The 24,118-nt window shown below is 36.0% G+C and overlaps 1 protein-coding gene and 1 pseudogene across 2 annotated transcripts in view; both read left to right on the top strand.

The window, feature by feature from the left end:
* Positions 1–24,118, top strand: part of CTNNA3 (catenin alpha 3) — a 1,766,595-nt gene that overhangs the window by 15,358 nt on the left and 1,727,119 nt on the right. For both annotated transcript variants that reach the window (XM_040485152.1, XM_040485151.1), the window contains exon 2: positions 19,976–20,079. In XM_040485152.1, coding sequence (XP_040341086.1) covers positions 19,981–20,079 — 99 coding nt within the window. In that variant the 5' untranslated portion in view covers positions 19,976–19,980. The remainder of the gene's footprint in view (positions 1–19,975; positions 20,080–24,118) is intronic.
* LOC121037618 (uncharacterized) lies at positions 7,316–7,403 on the top strand (annotated as a pseudogene).

Below are 24,118 nucleotides of genomic sequence, written 5' to 3'. Positions count from 1 at the left end.
TTTTGCAGATACATGGAATGATTATTTATTTATTCCTTCTTCTAGAAAGGATTTAAGGTGACTTACAAGGCTATATGAAACTCAAGATAGGACAAATTAAAAGTGGAGTGAAAGAAGAAAGGAAAACAAGCATTAGGATATAAAACAGTCAGGAATAACGCAAAAAATGCAGCAGCTTTGATTATGGTTTTGTGATTCTAGTGTCTTACGGACTGATGGAGGAGAAAATTCAGGGTTTACAGGAATCTTACAGGGGTATTTCATGCAAACCAGTTGTCTTCCTTACTGTGGGTGGCAGTTCAGAGTGAGGAGAGTATGTTGGACAGTGAATATTAAATACTTTTTAAATGTCACTTCTGTTTTGGTGGAAAAAAAGTGGAGATCTGCTGCCCTTTTAACCCACACGCTGATTTATGTGGGCATAAGTGTGGCTCCAAGTTTTCTAGGAGCAGAAAAAGATTCGGTCTTGTTACTCAATTCCGAAGGAAGATTTAAGAAGGTTAGTTTTTTAGAAACAACAAGAATTTATCTAAATAAGGTCAAATATCTACATCTTTAAAACAGACATGATCAAGGCAATTTTTACAATAAAATATATTTGCTAATTTTGTATGAATCTATGAATCTTGTCCTAGTATTTTTAAAAATAGATTGTTGTAATTGAGATTAGCTATTTTCCTTCCCTTCACTCTTTCAGTTTAGTGATAAATTTAACTTGAATTTCAACTAATGATAGGTCAAAATTAAGTGGATCAATCTAGCTGGGAAGGAAGTTGTTGGATATAGACAGGAAGGAGTTCAGACAGGACTTCTTAACGTACTTTGATCTTTAAATACTCAAAATACAACTACTGTGTTGGAGACTCTGGGCTCCGTACCACACACCATACTAAACCCAGCTTGTGTAAGTGAACAAGCTTGCAAACTGATTGTTTTCACCCATTGTACTGAAAACGAACAGAAATGTAGCAGTTAAAATTTTGCTAAGTATCTGCAGTGAAATCTTCAGATATCCAATTAACATGTTGAATCCAAGGCCATCATTTGACTCTTTTTAAAAATTCTGTTGTTAAAAATAAGATTAATAAGAGATGATTATTTTTTAAAGAGCAGTAAAAAAACAAAAAATACTCAGAGCTTTTATTTTTGTGTTTTTGTACTGTGAACACATGCAGGTTGAGTTAGAGTTCTTTTGAGAAAAAATTATGAATCATACACATAAATCCCTAAATGGGATTGTTTTTTAAATTTCTCTTTCTGCTGCTTCATTATTGGTGTATAGGAATGCAGTAGATTTCTGTATATTGATTTTGTAGCTGTGACTTTACTACTTCTTTTATCAGTTCTAGTAGTTTTTTTGGTGGAGTCTTTGTAGCTGTGACGTTACTACTTCTTTGATCAGTTCTAGTAGTTTTTTGGTGGAGTCTTTCACTTTCTATATGTAGTATCATCTCATCTGCAAATAGTGGAAGTTTTACTTGTCCCTTACCAATCTGGATGCCTTTTATTTCTTTTTAGTTGTCTGATTGCTGTGGCTAGGACTTCCAGTACTGTGTTAAATAACAGTGGTAAGAGTGGACACCCCTGTCTTGTTTATGACCATAGAGGAAAAGCTCTCACTTTGAGGATGTAGCTGTGGGTTTTTCATATATGGCCTGTATTATGTTGATATATGTTTCCTCTAGACCTACTTTGTTGAGGGTTTTTATCATGAATGGATGTTGTACTTTGTCAAATGCTTTTTCTGCAACTAATGATCATATAGTTCATATCCTTTCTTTTATTAATGTTTGCCAGTATTTTGTTGAGGATTTTTGCATCTGTCTTTGCCAGAGATATTGGCCTTTAGTTCTGTTTTTCGTAGTGTCTTTATCTGGTTTTGGTATTAGGGTGATACTGGTCTCACAGAATGAATTTGGAAGTTTTCCTTCATTTTCTGTTTTTTAGAATAGTTTGAGAAGAATAGATATTAACTTTTCTTTAAACGTTTGCTAGAATTCGCCTCTGAAAGCATCTGGTCCTAGACTTGTTTGTTCGGAGTTTTTTGATTACTGATTCAGTTTCATTACCGTTAACTGGTCTGTTCAAGTTTTCTATTTCTTCCTGCTTCAGTTTGGTAGGTTTTATGTTTCTAGGAGTTTATCCATTTGTTCTAGGTTGTCCAGTTTGTTGGCATATAGTTTTTCATAATATTTTGTTACAGTTATGTGTATTTCTGTGGTGTTGGTTGTTATTTGTGATCCCCTTTCATTCGTGGTTTATTTGTGCTCTCTCTCTCTTTTTTGAAAAGTCTGGCTAAAGGTTTATTACTTTTGTTGATCTTGGAAAAAAATGCAGCTCCTGGTTTCATTCATCTGTTTTATTGTTTTTTTGTTTTTGTTTTGTTTGTTTTTTTTTAGTTTCTAAATCATTAATTTCTGTTCTGATCTTTATTATTTCCTTCCTTCTGCTGCTTTTTGGTTTTGTGTGTTTTTTTTCTAGTTCCTTGTATAAGGTTAGGTTGTTCATTTGAAATTTTCTCACTTCTTGAGGTAGACCTGTATTGCTATAAACTTGCCTCTTAGAATGCTTTTGCTGCATCCTAACAATTTTGGACCATTGTGTTTTCATTTTCATTTGTTTCCAGGTACTTTTTTACTTCTTTGATTTCCTGGTTGATCCATTCATTGTTAAGTAGCATGTTATTTAACTTCCTTGTATTTGTGCTGTTTCTAGACTTTTACTAGTAGTTGATTTCTTCTTTCATAGCCTTGTGTTCAGGAAAGATGCATGGTGTTCTATGTGCACCTGAAAAGAATGTGTCTTCTGCTGTTTTAGGATGGGATGTTCTGAATATATCTGTTAAATCCATCTGGTTCAGTGTGTCATTCAAAATCAGTGATTTTCTGTTTGATTTTTCTGTCCTTTGATGTACGTGGGTGGTTAAAGTCCCCTGCTATTATTGTATTACTATCGATTATTTCCTTTATGTTTGTTATTAACTTTTATATATTTGGATGCTCATGTTGGATGCATAAATATTTACAATTGTTATATCTTCTTGTTGGATTGTCCCCTTTATTATTATATAGTGTCCTTTCTTTTTTTGTCTCTTGTTACAGTTTTTGTTTTAAAGTCTATTTTTTTCTCATAAATTAGTGCTGCTCTGGCTTTCTTTTGATATCCATTGGATGGTAAATGTTTCTGTATCCCCTCACTTTCAATGGTTGGGCAGCTTCTTATATGCTTAAGGCCTAGTTGCATATTTTTCCTTGAATCAGAAATTATTTTAAATTTCACTCAACTGTAACTAATATCTATCTATTGATCCCTCGTTATGAGAGATGAGGAAAGAAGAGTGTTTGGGATTTTCCATCTTTTTAGATATGTGATTTTGCTAGTTTTCCACCATGTTTCCAAAATGTCCTCTCAGTTCATGTATATTGGATGCTTCTGTTACTTTTATCTTTGTAATGTTTTTTTTTTTGCTTGTGTTTGTTTCTTGAGTTCTTTTATCTTGTTTTTCATTCCCTTATGTTTTATCTGTTTTTTGCATCTTGTAACTTTTCTTTCAATTTTTTTTAAAAGAGAGAACATATTATTTGTATGTGTGTGTGTGTGTGTGTGTGTGTGTGTGTGTGTGAGTCCACATATAACTATTTCAGTGACCTCTTCCTCTGTTTCCTTTGTTAATTCTTATTCATAAAGTTTTTGGTTCCTCTCCTTTTCTCTTTGTTTTTTATTTTGTACTTTTTATGTAGAGTTTCCATTACTGATCTTTGTATACCACTAGTCATTTACTGAAGAATAATGCAGAGTGTAAGTTGAGATAATAATCAGCAATTTTTTAAATTAGTTTTCTTTATTTTTGAGAGGCAGAGAAAGACAGGGCAGAGTTGGGGAGGGGCAGAGACAGAGGGAGACACAGAATCCAAAGCAGGTTCCAGGCTCTGAGCTGTCAGCACAGAGCCACATGCAGGGCCCGAACTCCTGAACTGTGAGATCATTACCTGAGCTGAAGTCGGACACTTAACTGACTGAGCCACCCAGGCGCCCCAATAATCAGCAATTTTTAATCTATTTGTGATATTGAATGGTTTCTCATGAAAGTTATTTCCTTTGCTTTCAGGAAAAGTTTTCTTTTACTGTTTGGTGCTCCAAAACTCAATATGCTTCATGGCAAACTACTTTAAGTCACTGGCTATCAGCATTGTGAACTGGTGGTTCTGCTTCTTTCTTCCACTCTACTTAATCTCTAGTAGTTCCCTTGGCGAGGTGGGCTTAATCATGGACAGTTAGAAATTACATGTCATTCCAATGTTTATACCAGCACTATCTATAATAGCCAAAGTATGGAAAGAATCCAAATGTCCATTGACTGATGAATGGATAAAGAAGATGTGGTGTGTGTATATATATATATATGTGCAATGGAGTCTGACTCAACAATCAAAAAGGATGAAATCTTGCCATTTGCAACTACGTGGATGGAACTAGAGTGTATTATGCTAAGTGAAATTAGTCAATCAGAGAAAGACAAATATGATCTGATTTCACTCATATGTGGAATTTAAGATACAAAACAGATGAATATAAGGGAAGGGAAGCAAAAATAATATAAAAACAGGGAAGGGGACAAAACATAAGAGACTCTTAAATAGAGAGAACAAACTGATGGTTTCTGGAGGGGTTTTGGATGGGAGGGATGGGCTAAATGGGGAAGGGGTATTAAGGAGGACACTTGTTGGGATGAGCAGTGGGTGTTACACATAGGGGATGAATGACTGGATTCTATTCCTGAAATCATTATCGCACTATATGCTAACTAACTTGGATGTAAATTAAAAAAAAGAAAAAGAAAAGAGCAATGGCTTGTCATCCTGCGAATCCTGCCCTACCATTCCTGTGTTTCTATAGTCTCAAACTGGGTCTTTACAGGGGATATCCCTTTTTGATCCTGTATCTATCCATGCCTTACATCTTAATACTCTAATCAAAGGATGTGCAGACAGGAATTCTAGGGTTGTGGCCCTTTTAGGGAAAATTATTTAACAGGGTGCCTGGCAGGCTCAGTCAGTAGATATGTGACTCTTGATTTCGGGATTGTGAGTTTGAGTCCCATGTTAGGTGTAGAGATTACTTAAAGATAAAATCTAAAAAAAAAAAAAAAAAGAATGTTATTTACAACTGAGATGTGTACAGGCTTTCACCCTCCTTTTTTTTTTTTTTTTAATTTGGTCAAGATTTAACTGTATTTATTTGTTAAAAAGATTTTTTTGACTATTTATTTTTGAGAGAGAGAGAGAGAGAGAGCAAGCATGAGTGGGGGAAGGGCAGAGAGAGAGAGGGAGACACAGAATGCGAAGCAGGCTCCAGGCTCCAGGCTCCGAGCTGTCAGCACAGAGCCCAGTGTGGGGCTAGAACCCACGAACCATGAGATCATGACCTGAGCCAAAGTCCAACGTTTAACTGATTGAGCCGCCCATGTGCCCCTTTATTTCTATATTTGTAATTTGGGGTAATTATAAGTTTCCTTGAGTATAGTGCCTCTAACTTTAATCTTTTTTGTCTTTTATTAGTTTTGATGCAAGAAAGTGACATAAACATGCATTTATTCTACCATATAGTATGAGAAATCCTAGGAGATGGTAGAATGATGATGATTCTCTTAGAGATCTGTGTAAGGTACAGAGATAAGGAAGCATTGCTTCCTTCTTTTATGAGTGTGTGCATGTGTGTGAAGATGTAAAGAGGATTGTTTGAGTTGAAGTTGGAATGATGAGCAAGTGTTTGTCGAGTGGCTGTTGGGGAGGAGCACTCTAGGCAGAGGAAGAACAGTGAGTAAAAGTTTAGGGACATGAAACAGTATGGTCTATTCAGAGAACTTCAAATTCTCTACCATGGATGGAGAACAAGGAGGAGGTGGGCCAAAGAGAGGGAGAAAGCTAGAGACATAGGACAGACCAAATTGCCTCGAGTCATTCAGTGGAACCTGAACTTTATTGTTCAAAATGGAGCATCATTGAGGGTTTCAAGGGGGGATTAGTGCAACATTATCTTATTTTTAAGATTTTTTTTAGAAGTTTTAAATTTATTTTAAGTAATCTCTACTTCCCATATGGGGATGTGGGGCTCAAACCCAGCACCCCAAGATCAAGAGTTTCATGCTCCTCCAACTGAGCCAGCGAGGTGCTCCAGCATTATCTTATTTTATGTTAGAGAAATCACTTTGGGAATAGTTTGAAGGATGAATTGGAGATTGTGAAAAACTAGAAGAAGGGAGACCAGTTAGGGTATTATTACAAAATCTAAATGAGTCTAATGAGGGTCTCAACAAAGGAAGAAATAATGGGAATGGAGAGGGAATGGACAATATGAGAGGAGTTGAGGGGATAGAAGCAATATGACTGTTTCACCAATCTGATGTGGAGGGCAGAGTGAAAGAAAATATTCTAGGATGATATTCATGGTGCTGGGTTGGGTGCCCAGCTGTGGTAATCTAGATCAGAACTAAAGATGGTGGCAACAGATTTGGGGGAAAAATCATGAGTTCAGTTTTGAGGGCCTGTGAAATGGCCCAGTTGTCAATGAATTTGGGAGCTCTGAAGCTCAGGTGACAGATTTGACTTTAGATTCTCAGGTTCTAAGTAGAACTGAAACTAGGATGAGATTACCCAGAGAGAACAGTGTAAGATGAGCAATGAATGGGATGTTAGGGGTTGAACCTAGGGTAACACCCCTCCTTAACAGCAGGCAGTGATAAGTCAGCAGAAGTTATTGGGAAAGAATACCAGAAGGGTAGAAAGTGGTGTTTTGAAGCAAGAGGAGAAAGTCTTTTATGTTTTATAGAGAGAGTACTTACTTAGCATGTGGGATGAGAAATAGTTAAATAGGGTTAGATACATAGCCAGAGTTCCAGAGAAAAGTATTTTTAAAGAATGTTTATTTATTTATTTTGAGAGAGAGAGAAAGAAAGAGAGAGAAAGAAAGAGACCATGAGTGAGTGCAGGGGAGGGGCAGAAAGAGAAGGAGAGAGCAAGAATCCAAAAAGTTTTCATGCTGACAGCACGGAGCCCAACTCAGGGCTTGATCTCACCAACCATGAGATCATGACCTGGGCCAAAATCAAGAGTCTGATGCTTAACCATCTGAGCTACCAGGGTGTCCCAGGATCTTTTTTAAAAGACTATTTAGGCACGTTGCTTTTCTGATTAGTTTGCATGTAGGAAATATGCCATAGAGATAGAAGTCAAGAGATACAATAAAATGAGGCATCAGAGTGCTCGCTTCGGCAGCACATATACTAAAAAAAAAAAAAAAAAAAAAAAAAAAAAAAAAAAAAAAAAAATGGAACAATACAGAGAAGATTAGCATGGCCCCTGCGCAAGGATGACACGCAAATTCGTGAAGCGTTCCATATTTAAAAAAAAAAATGAGGCATCAGAGGAAAGCTTTATTTTAAACTCTTTTGTTAAGGGAACAAAGAGTGAAAGCATTCTTGAATAATAATTAAAGCTCTCTATAGGTGAAAGAGATTGGTTATCCTGAAAGTAGATAAGTAGATTCTGCTATCCTACTGGAAAGGGGATAATAATGACAACTAATATTTGTTGAGCCCTTGTTAGGTGTCAGAGATATTGGCTAAGTTATGGCTTTTATGTGAATTTTCTTATTTAATCTTCAAGATCCCTTTGAGGATGGTACTCTTATTATTCTCATTTAACAGATGAGGAAAGTGATATTTAGGGAGGTTCAGTAACTTGTCTAAAGTCACTAGTAAGCAGGAGCCTCCCAACAGTGTCCCTGCTTCTGCTCTTGTCCTCCATACTTCATTTTATTGGTTAGAGTGATCCTTCCAAAATATAAACCAGATCATGTTTCTTTAATGCTCAGACCCCTGCCGTATTTTCCAGGTGGCTCAACATGATCTTCAGCCACATGCCTTCAACTCCATTACCTTTCTGATCTCTCTTACTATGCTCTTTGTAGCTCATTCTATCCCACTTACACTGACTTCCGTGATGTTCTGCAAACATACCAACACTCTCCTGTCTCAAACTTTTTGCTCTGTTACCTCTGCCTGGAATGCTCTGCTTCCAGGTATCTGCTTGGCTAATTTCCTCATTATTTCAACTGTTCAAATGTTCTTCTCAATGGAGCTAATCTTTATCTTATTTGAATATTGCAGTCTACTCCCAGTGTCTCTCTCACCGAATCCTGCTTACTTACTTACAAAGTAGAACTTTGTCTTTTTTTCCATAGCTTATGTCATTTTATAATGTACTAACAGTTTTCATATATTTTTTAAAATATTTATTATTTATGGTCTCCCCCTACCCTCTGACTGGTGTAAAGTGGAAACTCAATAAATACAAGTTTAATGAATAAATGAATGATGGCCTGTAGTCTAGGTGTGCTTCTGATCTCACACCATTGCTTTTTAGCTGATGAAAAGGCTAGGTAGAAGAGCTTACACTGATTATTGATGTACAAATAAATGCATGGAAGGTATTTGTAATATGTAGGAAGAACACCTGAAAAGACAGATACCCAGCTATTTCTCCATTATATATATTAGGCAGTTGCTTGATTTTATTGACTCTCTGATAAACCTGAGATCCCTTTCTTTACCAAGTGAGTAAAAGATGTGTGTATTTCTTTCTTGGTGGGTTAAAAAATCCAGAAATGATGGCATTGGAACCATGGAGGTGGGATAGGGGTGGGGAGGGAGGTGGGGTTGGAAAACAGATATGTATAGAGACTGTTTCACTGTAGCCAAGATTGTTGTATAAAACTAACTGTGATAGTATTGTGCACCAAATTCCTCATGTCCCCTTTCCTTTTTTTACTTAAACCTGTTTATTTTGATTTAGATTTTTTTGGGGGGTCACTTAGCATTTGGTTCCAATCCTTCACATTATTTCCAACTATGTTATGCTAACCCTTTTTAAAGGGGAGGTGCTGATAAGGGAGATGGAGGCTTACAAAGATTTGCTATGCACTGAAGATAAATTTTTAATGACAAAATAAATGTTCTCTTTTATGACATTATTTCAGGAGTAGCAAACCTTTCACTAGTTGCTCACCATTTTTTTCTGATATTTTGGAAGTATAGAGTATTAGATAAGATTAACATTTGTGATGATGGTTGTTGTAATTGGCACCTACTAAAAAATTTCTCCTTTATAGTTCACTAAATAGAGTTTTACTAAATGAAATCACATTAAGTCCAAAGATACTTTTGGTAGGATACTTGTTGACATTATCAAAACACTTTAAACTTGAGGAAAAGAAACTTATTCCCAGATAAAACCATCAAAGGTGTTTGTGTGTGTGTGCGCGTGTGTGTGTTTGAGTTATGACAATAGTTAGGGCATAGAAAACGATGTGAATAGATACTATGCATTGTAATTATCCAGAGAAAACTAACATAGGAAAAGGTCAGTCATTAATAAATAATAATAGGGGTGCCTGGGTGGCTTAGTTGGTTAAGCAGCTGACTCTGGCTCAAGTCATGATCTCACAGTTTGTGAGTTTGAGCCCCACGTTGGGCTCTGTGCTGACAGCTCAGAGCCTGGAACCTGCTTCAGATTCTGTGTCTCCTTCTCTCACCCTCCCCTGCTCACACTCTGTGTCTCTCTCCCTCTCTCAAAAATAAACATTAAAAAAATTAAAAAAATATAGATGCCTAGAAAAACACAAATTAAATATAATATAGATAGCAATAAATCATGAATTAAATGTTTTTATTGTGTTTTTTGAGTATTTATGATTTTATTTATTTTCTCACAAATGTAATGTTGGATGTTCACAAATAATTTTAATGAAGGGAGTAGAGAAATACACATATAGTGAATATATATTCTTGCATGAAAACCCATAAACTTATAATGGAACATTTGGATGAGGGGGAAAAAAGAGAAGAAAAGGGAAGTGGTATTGTTGCAAAAGCTTATTGTGTCAAAATTTTCCTGCTGAAGATTAAAAAACTGTTATAGTAACATAGTGAGATGATACATTTTGAAAAACATCAACTAGTCTTCTCTTAAAAGTGGAACAACTGAATTTTTACTCTACCTCTGGGTCAACTACATCTTAGAAGATTGAGGAAACAATGAAAGGAACAAATTTGACTAATAAGGAGGAACTTAGTGATAGGGAATGCTAGAAAGTTTGGGCAGGTCTGTTTTTAACATTTGTAGAGAGCAGAGTGAAGGTGTAAATGGGGGTCTGTATATCATACTTGTATATGTAAAAGTTATAAGTCAAGCTAACAAGCTGTTCTAGTAGGTTGTTTCCTCCTGTCTTTCTACCTTGAGAAATATACTTTCAAAATGACCTGGAAGACAAGATTTGGATTTAGAATTCTTGGATTCCTTGAAGTTTCTTGTTAGAATTAGGTGGTGGATGGGGAGCTCACTCCTGCTCTTGATATATGGTTGGCCCCCTTCTCTTTTGGCTTTTGGCTCTGATTTGCATTTGAGAGGCCTCAAGCACATGCAAGTGGACAATCCTGCCTGCACATACAAACTACATCAATATGCATTAGTAAAAAGCGGCCTCTCAGCCACCTTTCAAGTGTAGGGATGAACATTGAGTCATTTATTTTTGGTAGGATGGAATGCAGGAAGAGGCTGGCATACGCCCTGGAAGTAGGCATGGGCTGCTTAAACAGAGAGGTGGGGTAGTGGATACCCTAAGCATGTCAGGAAAGGTAGCTGTGGGCTCTGGGTGGCCATATTACCTTGGTCCCAGGGACTCTTCCAAAGCATGAGGATCAGGAGTGGGGCAGCTCTTGTTTTGGTCTATGGATGGTACTGGTTTGGGAAAGAGTGACTGTTTTGTTGCAGAGGTGACAATTGTAAACAAGACATTGTTAGACACAGTTACACACGTGTCCTAGATTTTAAGAGAAGCAAATTTCAGAAAGTTAGATTAATGATACGTATGATTTTAAGGGATTGTATATGAGCATAAGAGAAACTTGATGAATTAAAAATGAAGAAAGAAGATGGATGGCTAGCTGGGCCTTAGCTTTACTACTTTTTCTTACACCAGTATCTAGGATAGTGACTGATAAATTTAAGTGCTTTATAAATGATCATTTTTTTTTTCAACGTTTTTTTCTTTTATTTACTTTTGGGACAGAGAGAGACAGAGCATGAACGGGGGAGGGGCAGAGAGAGAGGGAGACACAGAATCGGAAACAGGCTCCAGGCTCCGAGCCATCAGCCCAGAGCCTGACGCGGGGCTCGAACTCACGGACCGCGAGATCGTGACCTGGCTGAAGTCGGACGTTCAACCGACTGCGCCACCCAGGCGCCCCTAAATGATCATTTAACAATAACATCAGTGGACCCAAATCTCAGTGTTTCTGTGTAGGGAGCACAAATTTGAAAAGAACATGGATCAAAGATGGGAGGAGGGAGATATTATGATAAATAAAAGAGAATGGCTGAAACTAGGAAAAGACTGTGGGGAAGGCTGATGCACATCTCATTTGTGTTATGGTTGGAAGGAATGCTGAAGGAAACAAAAAGGGACTTCCAAAGTTATAGACTGAGAGAAAGAGAACTAAAAAGGATAAGGAAGTGATATGTTCTCTGCGTGAGTCTGGTGATGTGAGATTAACAGATGGAGTGCCTGGGTGGCTCAGTTGGTTAAGCATCTGACTTTGCTCAGGTCATGATCTTGTGTTTCGTGAGTTCGAGCCCTGCATGGGCCTCTGTGCTGACAGCTCATAGCCGGGAGCTGCTTCAGATTGTGTCTCCCTCTCTCTCTGCTCCTCCCCCACTTGTGTTCTGTCTGTCTGTCTCTCTCATTCAAAAATAAAATAAAACATTAAAAACCTTTATAAAAAAAGATGACAGATAATACACATAAACTATGATGTCACATTGGCAAAGTAGAACAAGCAATAGCACCGGGGAATTGAATGAAGTGGAAAAAGCAGGTCTGTTAGAATTTGTATTAAAATATAAATACTCATATGCTGGTATTACATATGATATCTCTGGAACTGTTTGAGAAAATGGACCTAGCAGTTGCCTGAGAAATTAGGTGGCTGGAGGACAAGGATGGGAGAGAGACTTGTTTGTAACCATATATGTTTTTGAACCTTGTATTACTTAATAAAATTTTTAATTAATAAAAAAAATTGAAACCCTAGATGATGAAAATAAAAGTTTAAATAGTTGAATTGGGGCACCTAGATGGCTCAATTGGTTAAGCGTCTGACTTCAGCTCAGGTCATGATCTTGTGGTCTGTGAGTTCAAGCCCCATGCGGGCTCTGTGTTAACAGCTCAGAGCCTGGAGCCTGCTTTGGATTCTGTGTCTCCCTCTCTCTCTGCCCCTCCCCTGCTCACACTCTGTCTCTGTATCTCAAAATAATAAATAAAATTGTTTCAAATTAGTTGAATTATATATATCGTGAAAAAGTATATCCCTTAATTCTAAAATGATCTGCTAATGTGATCACAGAACTTGGGAGTCACTAAGAAATAATAGACCTGTCAGAAAGCAGTACAAAACAAAATATCCATATTTTCAAAAGAGATAAAAAGGTAGCCTTTAAAATTAGACTGGACATCTAGGCACCAAACTTTAGGAAAACTGAAGAATTAAAATGTAAATAAATGGCAGTAATTAGTAGCATTCAGCATGGATTCTCCAAGAGTGAGTAATGTCAAACTAGATTTTTAAAATTGAATTATTTTTTTCATGTTTATTAATTTTTGAGAAAGGGAGAGTGTGGGGGTGGGCAGAAGGAGAGGGAGACAGAGGATCTGGAGAGGGTTCTGCACTGTCAATAGTGAGCCTGGTGCAGGGCTTAGACTCACAAACCATGAGATCATGACCTGAGCCAAAGTCAGACACTTAACTGAGTCATCCAGTCACCCTTAAATTGAATTCTTAAATAGGAAAGTAAAGGTGTCTTTATTTTAGTAAAGCATTAAAAAAATCTTCATATATTTTGTTGACAAGATGAAAAAGTGGATTATTTCACACAGAAATGATTAATAATTGGTTGAAAAGATCCTATCTACAGTGTTTTTTACTTGATTGTCATATGTGGAAAGAGATTTCTAGTGGTATCAAAATCATTTTCCATGCCTGGTTCTCACTTGTTCATTGATTTAACTGGAGACTATAGTCATATTCAATTAATGGAATAAATAGAAATCTGGGAGGAAGTATTAACATGTTGGATTGTCTAATAATCAAATTTTGACTGGTGAGAGCAAAAGTCCAGATTCTGCAAGATGAAATGTTAGGAGGACAAAATAAGACTCTGCATTTAGGGGCAAATAAAAATTAATTGTCCAAATATATGATGGGGAGACTTGGGTTTGCAGTAATCCTTGTGAAAAGTAATTGAACAGTTTAGCTGAAAAGTGAGTACAAAATGAGATTAATTAGATAAGTATGATGACTCTGTTATGGAATTTAATAATCTTAAAGGAGAATAAGCTGTTACCTTACAAACTGTTACAGAGTTTATTTTTAAAAATTGAATATTTGGTGTTAGAGCCTTTTCTGTAGGAACCATATTATAGATGATTAGATTTCCAAGCTATCCCATAAGAACATGTTAATTTATGTAGAAGGATTACAGCTTTACTAAGAGGAGCCTGAGCTTCAGAATTTGGAGATAGGAGATCATGTGTTAAAGTAGGGAGAAGTATGTGGAAACTTTTCTCTTTAATGTTTATGAAGGAATGGCCACCCCAAGGCAAATTTTGTAAATGGGTCATTTTCCACTGACCTCCCTCTGCATCTCTCTGATCTAAAATTCCTCTGTTGTCGGGATATGACTGGAGTACAATGTGGTGTGTGTTACAGTAGTGACACATATGGGTATTAGATGGAGAGGAATGAGCTAGTTCATATTAATGTGTGCTTGAATATGTGCACTCCATGACCTCTGAGTTAGCTGCATTTAGAAATGAAATGCTTGTTAAACTAAATGAATTTAGAATTGATATAAGTTCCATTTCAAGCAGGGAATAAAATGGAATAAAGGGAATTGAGGCATGTGGATAAGACAGTGTGGGGAGAAGGGAAGGGTCCACATATGGGTGCATTTGCTCCACCTTAAGGACCCTCCCTGGAGACATCTATTACTGCTGTCAAGTTGTTTTCTTACCTTTGATTCTGAAAACTGGGAGTTTCATCTAGTGTTTTTGTCTACAAACCTTTACTTTTCCACTTTATAAAACAGTCTCTTTTGGAGAGAAGTAAAAAAGTGGCAGATTTCAATTCAACAGAAGGAAGAACTTTTTAAAAGTAATCACCAGAATCTAAGTATAGTGAATGTCTCAGAGTTTCTGTTCATCTAAGTTCAGTACATTGTTGAAATGAAGGATGTTGTAGGAGTTATTCTTGAATTGTTTGGGAAGTACTCTCTAACTTTTAAGATTTTATGGATTATAAAATGCAAATGTCTCAGATTATAATGCCCACCACCTGGTAGGATTTTTGTTTTGATTCACATTGTGGAATTGCTCTAAGAAGTTGGTAACAATTTGTCAGACTTTGACCTTGCTTTGACTTCATTTGCAAAGTTCTGCAGTTTTCTGCCTATTATTGCCCTGATCTCCAATCAATCAGGATTATTGAACAGGACAGATACAAAAGATCAAAAAGATTTTTATAAGAAACAGCATTTATTCAAAGAAGAATAATTATAGGTAGCTAAGGTTCTTCAAGGACTTGTTGGTTTATTATTCTGTAATTTTGCATGAAAAAATGAGCTTCTCAACAACTTTCTTTAATTAATGTGTATTAAAGACATAATCACAGTTTTAGAAGATACTTTGGCTGAATTAGGTTTGTCTTTTATCTCTTTGCTGAAGCATTCTTTTAGCAGGATTATATATGATATGGATAATTTTTATTCTTAATTTTTTATTTTCCTTGCTCCAATTTCTGATGCTCAGTGTAGCTTTGAAAATCAGTTGTGAAATCTGTAGTGAAAGGATATGTGAAAGTCCACTTAGATCTTATTTGAGTTCACAACATTCCTTTACTTTTTGTCCCTGATATAAAAGAACAAAACAATGTCATTAATCTTGACTTGTTTTATATGTGGGATAGTACCTGTCACGAGAGGGGTAATAAATGAACTCTTTTGTGAGCACTCATTTGATGGAACCCTATGGTTATGGAGACTGAAGGACATATTTTATTGCCTATGTATTGGTTCTGGGCCATGCAGAAAGGTCACCATAGGAATATCCTATTTGCCAATTTAGATTTGCCTCTGTTAGAGGGAATCAGAATGATAGGTGGAATGATGGGAAAAAACCAAACCCCAAACCAAAACCAAGACAAACCAAAACAAAACATTTCAGTGCTAGAAATGCATTTGAAATAAACCATTTGACAATAGTGATAGAGCCTTTATTGAAACATGATTTCTGTATTTCAGATAAATAGCTGAGTAAAGAGATTGTGTTTCTACTTTTAGAAAGGAAATAAAACCAGTGAAAAGGAGAGAGAAACACTATAGTAAAGGCCTAAATCACATAAAGGTCTATATGTGGGTTTTAGATAAAATTCTCAACATTTATAGTACAGTTGATCCTTGAACAATGCAAGGATTCAGGGCACTGACACTCCATGTCCCTGCACAGCTGAATATCAGTGTATAACTTTTTTTTTTTTTAATGAGGGTATTTAAAAAAAAAGTAATGTTTATTTATTTTTGAAGCAGAGAGAGACAGAGCATGAATGGGGGAGGGTCAGAGAGAGAGGGAGACACAGAATCGGAAGCAGGCTCCAGGCTCTGAGCTGTCAGCACAAAGCCCGATGTGGGGCTTGAACTCACAGACTGTGAGATCATGACCTGAGCCAAAGTTGGAAGCTCAATGCACTGAGTCACCCAGGTGCCCCGAATGAGGGTATTTTTTTTTTTAAATTTAAGTTTATCTATTTTGAGAGAGAGAGAGAGTGAGAGTACAGGAAGGGCACAGAGAGAGAGGGAGAGAAATAATCCCAAGCAGGCTCTGCACTGTCAGCGTGCAGCCCAATGTGGGGCTTGAACTCACATACCATAAGATCATGACCTGAGCTGTAACCAAAAGTCAGATGTTTAACTGACTGAGCCACCCAGGCACTCTCAGCATATAACTTTGCCCCCAAATAGCCTACTGTTGATGGGAAGTCTTACCAATAACATACACAGTCAATTAACATGTTTGTATTATATGTATATATATAGTATATTCTGTTCTTACAATAAAGTAAGCCAGAGAAAAGAAGATGTTATTAAGAAAATTGTAAGGAAGAGAAAATACTTTTATAGTGCCGTACTGAAAAAAATCCACATATAAGTGAACCTACATAGTTCAAACCTGTTTTTCAAGGGCCAGCTGTAGTCTTTTGTAGATGAATAGTAATGTTTTATATAGCTGCTTGAAAACATGGGTAGACTAACTCTAGGGCACTCAAAACATAAGTTGTTTGCCCACTTCAAATTGCTTATAATTTCCTGATGACTAGAAAATGTTTCAGTACTATACACAAAGTGATTAGTATGTATTAGTGTTTTTAGCAGTATGGTCAATGTTGGATAATGTAATTTGTACTTAAATGCTTTTGGAATTATTAGATTTTTCATAATTGGTTACTTTGAGACTTCCAGCCTAATTGTCTTTGTTTTTAACATCAAACTTTGTTGAAGATATGTAAAAGAATTGTAAGAATTAGAAGTATATTTGATTATAAGCAGAGTTGAAATTCATTATCTTGACTATGTACAAATTTCTATGTTAAGTCACTGGGGACAACTGTTGGTATTATTTTCAAGAATACTTTAAATATCCATTTTTATAGTAATAGAATCATGGAGTGTAATCATGTAGCATAGCATCTGAAGTGCAGTAATTCTTATAGCTTTTATAGTATTTGCTTCTATTAAAAAATTATGTTATTAATCTAAGAATTAGAGTTAATCAAGGCAAGAGTTAATGAAGATGATTTTTTAGTTACAGGATGGTTTCGTGTGTATGTGTCTCTGCATGTGTATCAGGTATACAGTGTGGAATGGCCTCGGTGAAGCACTGATCTTCTTTTTTAAATTTAAATTTTAGTTAACATACAGTGCAATATTGGTTTCAGGAGTAGAATTCAGTGATCACCACGTACATCATGTACCCAGTGTTTATCACAATACCCAAAACACCAACCCACATACATACACCCACTTACATTTACCCAACGCTCATCACAGTACCCACCCACAACACCCAGTGCTCATCACAAGTGCCCTCCTTAATACCTATCACCCATTTAGCCCATTTCCTACCTACCTTCTTCCATCAAGCCTCAGTTTGTTCTCTGTTGTTAAGAGCCTCTTGTGGTTTGTTTCCCTCTCTCCTCTTTTCCCCTCCTCCTTCCCATATGTTCACCTGTTTTGTTTCTTAAATTACACATGAGTGGAATCATATGGTATTTATCTTTCTCTAACTTATTTCATTTAGCATAATACATTCTAGCTCCATCCATGTTGTTGCAAATGGCAAGATTTCATTCTTTTTGACAGCTGAGTAATATTCTATTTTATATACATATGTCTATGTATATATAATGGCATATATCATAACATATTCAAATTAACAAATTGTCCATAAAGACTATTATGCAAATCACTAAGCCCACATATTAGTATTGAATTGTTCACAGTCAAGTATTTACTGAAGGTCCAAAGAAATAAACAGTAAGAAATGTACGTGTGTGTGTGTGTGTGTATGTGTGTGTGTGTGTGTGTGTATACACAGTCTGAAATATATATACATACATACTACCTCTTCTTTATCCATTCATCAGTTGGTAGACATTTGGGTTCTCTCCATAGTTTGGCCATTGCTGATAAGAAGCACTGATCTTTTCACCTACATATACACATGGAGATCATGATTATCTTTGGAATAAATACAGTAACACATTTATGGATCTAGGGGAAGGATCCAGTAGAGTGGGAGAGGTTGATGAGCAAGGAGATGCTGATTTTATGGAGGTAAGCCAATGGGAGTTGTAAAGGTCTAGGAGGAGAATGGGAATAGACTATTAGGGGAAGCGGATGGGGGGACATGGGCCCTACCCTGGGGGTTGGAGGCAAGGGTGTTGGAAAAAGAACATTCCTCTCTCCTAAAATCACTGAGATTTAAAGGAGTGTTGAAACGATTGATTCTGGATAAGAAAGACACCATGAGAATGTGTACTTGTTCCTTCCTCCCTCCCCCTTTCCTTCCCTCCCTTCTTTCCTCCATCACTCCCTCCTTCCCATTTGCCTCTCTTTTTTTCTCCCTTCCTCCCTCTATCCTTCTTTCCCTCCTTCCTTGCATCCTTCTTTCCTTCCTTCCCTCAGTTATCTGTACTTCCATTGTCCATTCATAGAGCTCATTTGTCAATTAAAAAGAAAACAATTATCTACCTTTATATCTAAAATCATAAACTAAACTAAATGTATAGTAGTCCCCTTTTATTCATGGGGAATATGTTCCAAGACCCCCAGTGGATGCCTGAAATCCTAGATGGTACCAAACTCTGTGTATACTATGTTTTTTTTTTACTATATATATGTACTTGTGATGAAGTTTAGGCACAGTAAGAGATTAATAACAATAATAAAATAGAAAAATTATGACAATATAGTATAATAAAAGTTATGTGATATAGTTTATCTCTTTTCCTCAAAATATCTTATTGTGCTCAGTCTTCATCTTCTTGTGAGATGGTAAAATTAGCCTATTTGATTAGATGAAGTGAGTTAAATGACCTAGGCATTGTGACGCAGTGTTAGGCTTCTATTCATTTTATGGTGATATGTCAGAAGGAGGATCATCTGTTTCTGGACTGGACCATGATTGACTGTGGGTAACTGAAGCCACAAAAAGTAAAACTGTAGATAAGGAGGGAGTACTATTGTACTTCCTAATTATTTTTGTTTTAGTTTCCTTCAGTGCCATAGGGAATATCTGGATATTTTCTGGGGGCAGAATCTAATATTTTCTTAGCCTGCAAATATAGGAAACTATAGAAGAAAATGGGTAAGAGCTAAGTGGGAATGTTTTTTCACTGATAGTAACACATGTTTCTGTGGACTATAATTTTTTTTTGAGACTAAGTTACATACAGGTGATACATGTTTCTTACTGTTTATTTCTGTGGACCTTCAGTAAATACTTGACTATGAATAAGTTGATACCAATTTGTAAGCTTAATGATTTGGGTAATAATCTTTATAGCCAATTTGTTGACTTGAATATGTTATGATACATGCCATTTATGGTCTTCTGATATATATGTGTGTTCTTATGCAAAAATCTCACTGATTTCTGAGATTAATGTCAATGCCTTAAAGATGGCTTATAATTTTTTTCTTATTTTGTCTTGCCCAAGTATCAATATCTTCTCTTTTTATGTATAACCATGCCAATTTAAATTAGTTTATTTTCTGTACAGGAAAGTAAATTGCCCCCAACTTTCTTTTCCAATCAAACCCTCAAATAGTTCCCCAGATAGAGATGTGTCATATGTCTTCCAAAGTTCTATTTGCCTCCTCATCTGAGTCATCATTAGCAAGAACAAGCAAAATATGAGTGCTGGCTGCCTCAGTGCTATGATTTCATGGAAGTCAAAGCACTTGCATGCTGTAAAATATGTCTCACCAATTTGGCCATTCTTTTTTCCTTAAGATTCCTGGCCAAATGTAAACTCACCCTGGGTTATTATTTTAGTCATGAACATATACTAACATAGATTAATTCATTGGAAGATCTAATTCTAGACCACATGACCTCCGAGAACAGATGGGGAATATCTCATTTCTCTGTTGGTGAACTTGGCACCCTGGTCATCTGAGAGCTATGGCCGATATCAGGAAGAGATGCTGAATACAGATCTCATGTACTCTATGGTTTTCATTAGTGCTTCCCCTTTAGAAAGTATTTTTCTTTATTAATAAGTGTCTTTTTTTGCTTTTGTGCACAGGCAGCATGTCAGCTGAAACACCAATCACACTGAATATTGATCCTCAGGATCTGCAGGTCCAAACATTCACTGTAGAGAAGCTACTGGAACCTCTCATAATCCAGGTATTAAGACCATGGGAATAACAATGTGTAACTGAAGAAGACCTAAAAACATGGGAAAAGTAGATCATGAACCAAGAAAAGAGTTGATTTTCATAGAATGAGTATGTCATCTCAAATTGTCCTTTAAAGTGCTGTTAAAATATAAAAAATTATATATTTAGTAATAATAAGAAATTTATGAAAGTTACCCCCTCCAGATTCTCTTTTAAAAGCAACAGCCATAAAAATATGTATATACAGCTGTCAAAGTATCTTTATGTAAATACTCTTGTTTTATAGTCATGAAAACTGAGTGAGGTAGGCAGCATGTTAAAACCATCTTTATTATATAGATGAGGAAGTTGAGCCTACAGACTTTCAATGACTTGTCCCAAGGCACATAGTGGCTCACTTGTCAAGTAGGAAATTATTTTTAAAATACCAAACTGTATGAGAAAAGCAACTATTTAAGAAATTCTGTGATAAAGTCTTTCATAAAGTCAATAATCTTTTCATAATATACATCATGATTCTCTGACTTATTATGTAAGTCCAGATTTTATTTATTGGAGTTCTTAAAGCAGAACTTGAAAAAACTTATACAATGCTATAGGCTTAAATTTTTTGTCCTTAACCCAAAATTTGTGAGGGAACTTCTCTTTAGGCTTATCACACATTATACCTTCTAAGACAAATTATCTCTTTTTCTTTTTTATTCAAGTATAATTCATATACAGTATTTTATTAGTTTCAGGTATACAATATGATTCAACAATTCTATACATTTCTCAGTACTCATCATGATAAGTTTACTCCTAATTTTATTCATCTATTTTACCCATTCCCCTATGTCCCCTCTGGCAAACACCAGTTCTCTGAATTCAAGTGCCTATTTTTGTTGTTGTTGTTGTTGCTGTTGTTTTTCTTTTCTTTCTTTCTTTATTTTTTTTTGTTCATTTGTTTCTTAAATTTCACATATACATGAAATCATGTGGTATTTTCTTTTTTTTTCCTTGACATATATCACTTAGCATTATACCCTCTAGGTCCATTCATGTTGTTGCAAAATGGCAAGATTTTATTCTTTTTTAGATGACTAATATTCCAGTGTATATATAACACATCTTTATCCATTCATCCATTGATGGACACTTGGGCTGTTTCCATAATTTGGCTATTGCAGATAATGCTGCAGTAAACATAGGAGCGCATATATATATTTTTGAATTACTGTTCTTATATTTTTTGTGTAAATACCCAGTAGTGGAATTACTATATTATATGGTGACCCTATTTTTAATTTTTTGAGGAGCCTCCAATCTGTTTTCCACAGTGGTTGCTGCAGGTTTTGTTCCCACCAACAATGCACGAGGGTCCCTTTTTCTTTATGTTCTCTCCAATACTTGTTTTATGTGTTTTTGATTTTAGCCATTCTGACAGGTGTAGGGTGATATCTCATTGCAGTTTTAATTTGCATTTCCCTGATGATGAGTGATGTTGAGGATCTTTTCAAGTGTCTGTTATCTATATGTCTTCTTTGGAAAAATGTCTCTTCAGGTCCTCTACTCATTTTATAATTGGATTATTGCTTTTTTTTTTTTTTTTGGTGTGTGTTGGGTTATAGAAGTTCTTTATATATTTTAAATGTTTATTTATTTATTTTGTGGGGGGAATCGTGTGTGTCCATGAGTGGGAGAGGGGCAGAGAGAGAGGGAGAGAGAAAATCCCAAGCAGGCTCTGTGCTGTCAGTGCAGAGCCCAGCAAAAGGATCAGTCTCACGAACCGTGGGATCATCACCTGAGCTGACAGCAAGAGTTGGACACTTAACCGACTGAGCCACCCAGGCGCCGCTCTTTATGCATTTTAGATAGTAACCCTTTATTGGATATATAATTTGCAAATATCTTCTCCAGTTCACTAGGTTGCCTTTTTGTTTTGTGGACGTTTTCCTTTGCTGTGCAAAAGCCTTTTATTTTGGTATAGTCCCAACAGTTTAATTTTGCTTTTGTTTCCTTTGCCTAGGAGACGTAACTAGAAAATGTTTCTACAGACAGTGTAAAAGAAATTACTACCTGTGGTGTTTTTTGTTTTTTTGTTTTGTTTTGTTTGTTTTGTTTTGTTTTTAGGAATTTTAAGGTTTTAGGCTTTACATTTAGGTCTTTCATCCATTTTGAGTTTATTTTTGTGTGTGGTATAAGAAAGTGGTTTATTTTCATTCTTTTGTATGTAGCTGTCAAGTTTTCTCAGAACCATTTGTTGAAGAGACTGTCTTTTCCCTATTGTTGACCATGAATAAGTGTGGGTTTATTACTGGACTCTACTCTGTTCAGTTGATCTAGGTGTCTGTTTTTGTGCCAGAACCATACTGTTTTGACTACTGCAGCTTTGTAGTGTGTCTTGAAATCTGGGATTGTGATACCTTTAGTTTTGTTCTTTTTCAAGATTTCTTGGGCTTTGGGGTCTTTTGTGGTTCTATACAAGTTTTAGGATTATTCTACTTCTGTGAAACATGTTGGGTTTTGATAGCCATTACATTAAGTCTGAAGATTATTTTAGGTAGTATTGGCATTTTAACAATATTGAATCATTCAGTCCATGAGCATGGAATATCTTTCCATTTGTTCGGGTCATCTTGAATTTCTTTCATCAGTGTTTTCTAATTTTTGGAGTAGAGGTCTTTCACCTCCTTGTTTAAGTTCATTCCTAAGTATTTTTTTCTTTTTTGGTGTAATTGTAAATGGGATTGTTAAATCATCCCTTTTTTAGGGCTTTGAAGCACTCAAAGGTTACTTGAGTGAGAAACTGCATTGATTTTACCTCTGATACTTTATTTATTATTTGGAGAGAGAGAGAGAGGGAGAGAGACAGAGTGAGCAGGGGAGGGGCAGAGAGAGAGAGAGGGAGAGAGAATCCCAAGTGGGCTCCATGCTGTCAGCGTAGAGCTGGACGCAGGGCTTGATCTCACAAACTGTGACATCATGACCTGAGTCAAAAACATGAGCCTGATGCTTAAATGCCTGAGCCACTCAGGCACCCCACCTCTGATACTTTAAAAATGTTCTGCTTTTCTTCTTTGTGGGGTAGATGGTGAGGAGGGGAGTAACTCAGAATAGACTGTGCATGATTTTACTTAGCACACCCATAGAAGATATCTGCTACTGGAAACACAAAACATATGCTTTACTGATGAAAACTTAATAATGAACGTTGGCATTCTTAACAGCACTGATACCTGGTGTGAAATTGATACTTGATGACTATGTAGACTTCATTAAAATCCCTATTTTAGCCACCTACTGAATTCTCTCATGTTAAAAAGAAACAAAAAAGCTTATTTATTGTTTTTCTGGTAAAGTTCACTGAAAAAAGTAGAAAAGCAAAACAAAATAAAGCAAAACCAAAACCAAAAATATGAGAATAAAAATCACTCAATTATTACAACCAAGAGGTAAACAATGTTTTGCTGTATTTACTTGCAATATACTAAAATTATGGATTTTTATTATTCTTAGAGTTTTATAATATTAACATATATGTTATATATAATTTATATCTCATATATATGAAGAATATATGTAAACAAGGTGGAAATAATACTGTATATGTAAGGTTTTATTTCACTTTCCTATTTAAAGTGATATTTTGATAATTTCCCCAATCTTTGTAAGCATGATTTCATAAAATTGTGGTTTAATTATATTGCTGCACCATAGTTTTCTTTAAGTTTATTTATTTATTTTGAGAGAGAGTGCTAGAGCATGAGCTGAGGAGGGGAAAGAAAAAGGGAGAGAGTGAGTTCCAAGTGGGCTTTGCGCTTCCGGTGCGGAGCCTGATGTGGAGCTTGAACTCATGAACTGTGAGATTGTGACCTGAGTCAAGATCAAGAGTCAGACACTCAACTGACTTAGCCACCCAGGCACCCCTGCACCATAGTTTTTTAAAGCAGCCTCACTTTCTTACACCGTTCACAAAAATAAACTCAAAATGGATAAAGGACCTGAATGTGAGACAGAAAACCATCAAAACCCTAGAGGAGAAAGCAGGAAAAGACCTCTCTGAC

The sequence above is a fragment of the Herpailurus yagouaroundi genome, unplaced genomic scaffold, assembly GCF_014898765.1.
Source record: "Herpailurus yagouaroundi ecotype Mexico unplaced genomic scaffold, PumYag 163, whole genome shotgun sequence".
Lineage (NCBI taxonomy): Eukaryota > Metazoa > Chordata > Mammalia > Carnivora > Felidae > Herpailurus > Herpailurus yagouaroundi.
The sequence above is the reverse complement of the archived record's forward strand: the minus strand, read 5'-3'. Positions and strand labels throughout refer to the sequence as shown.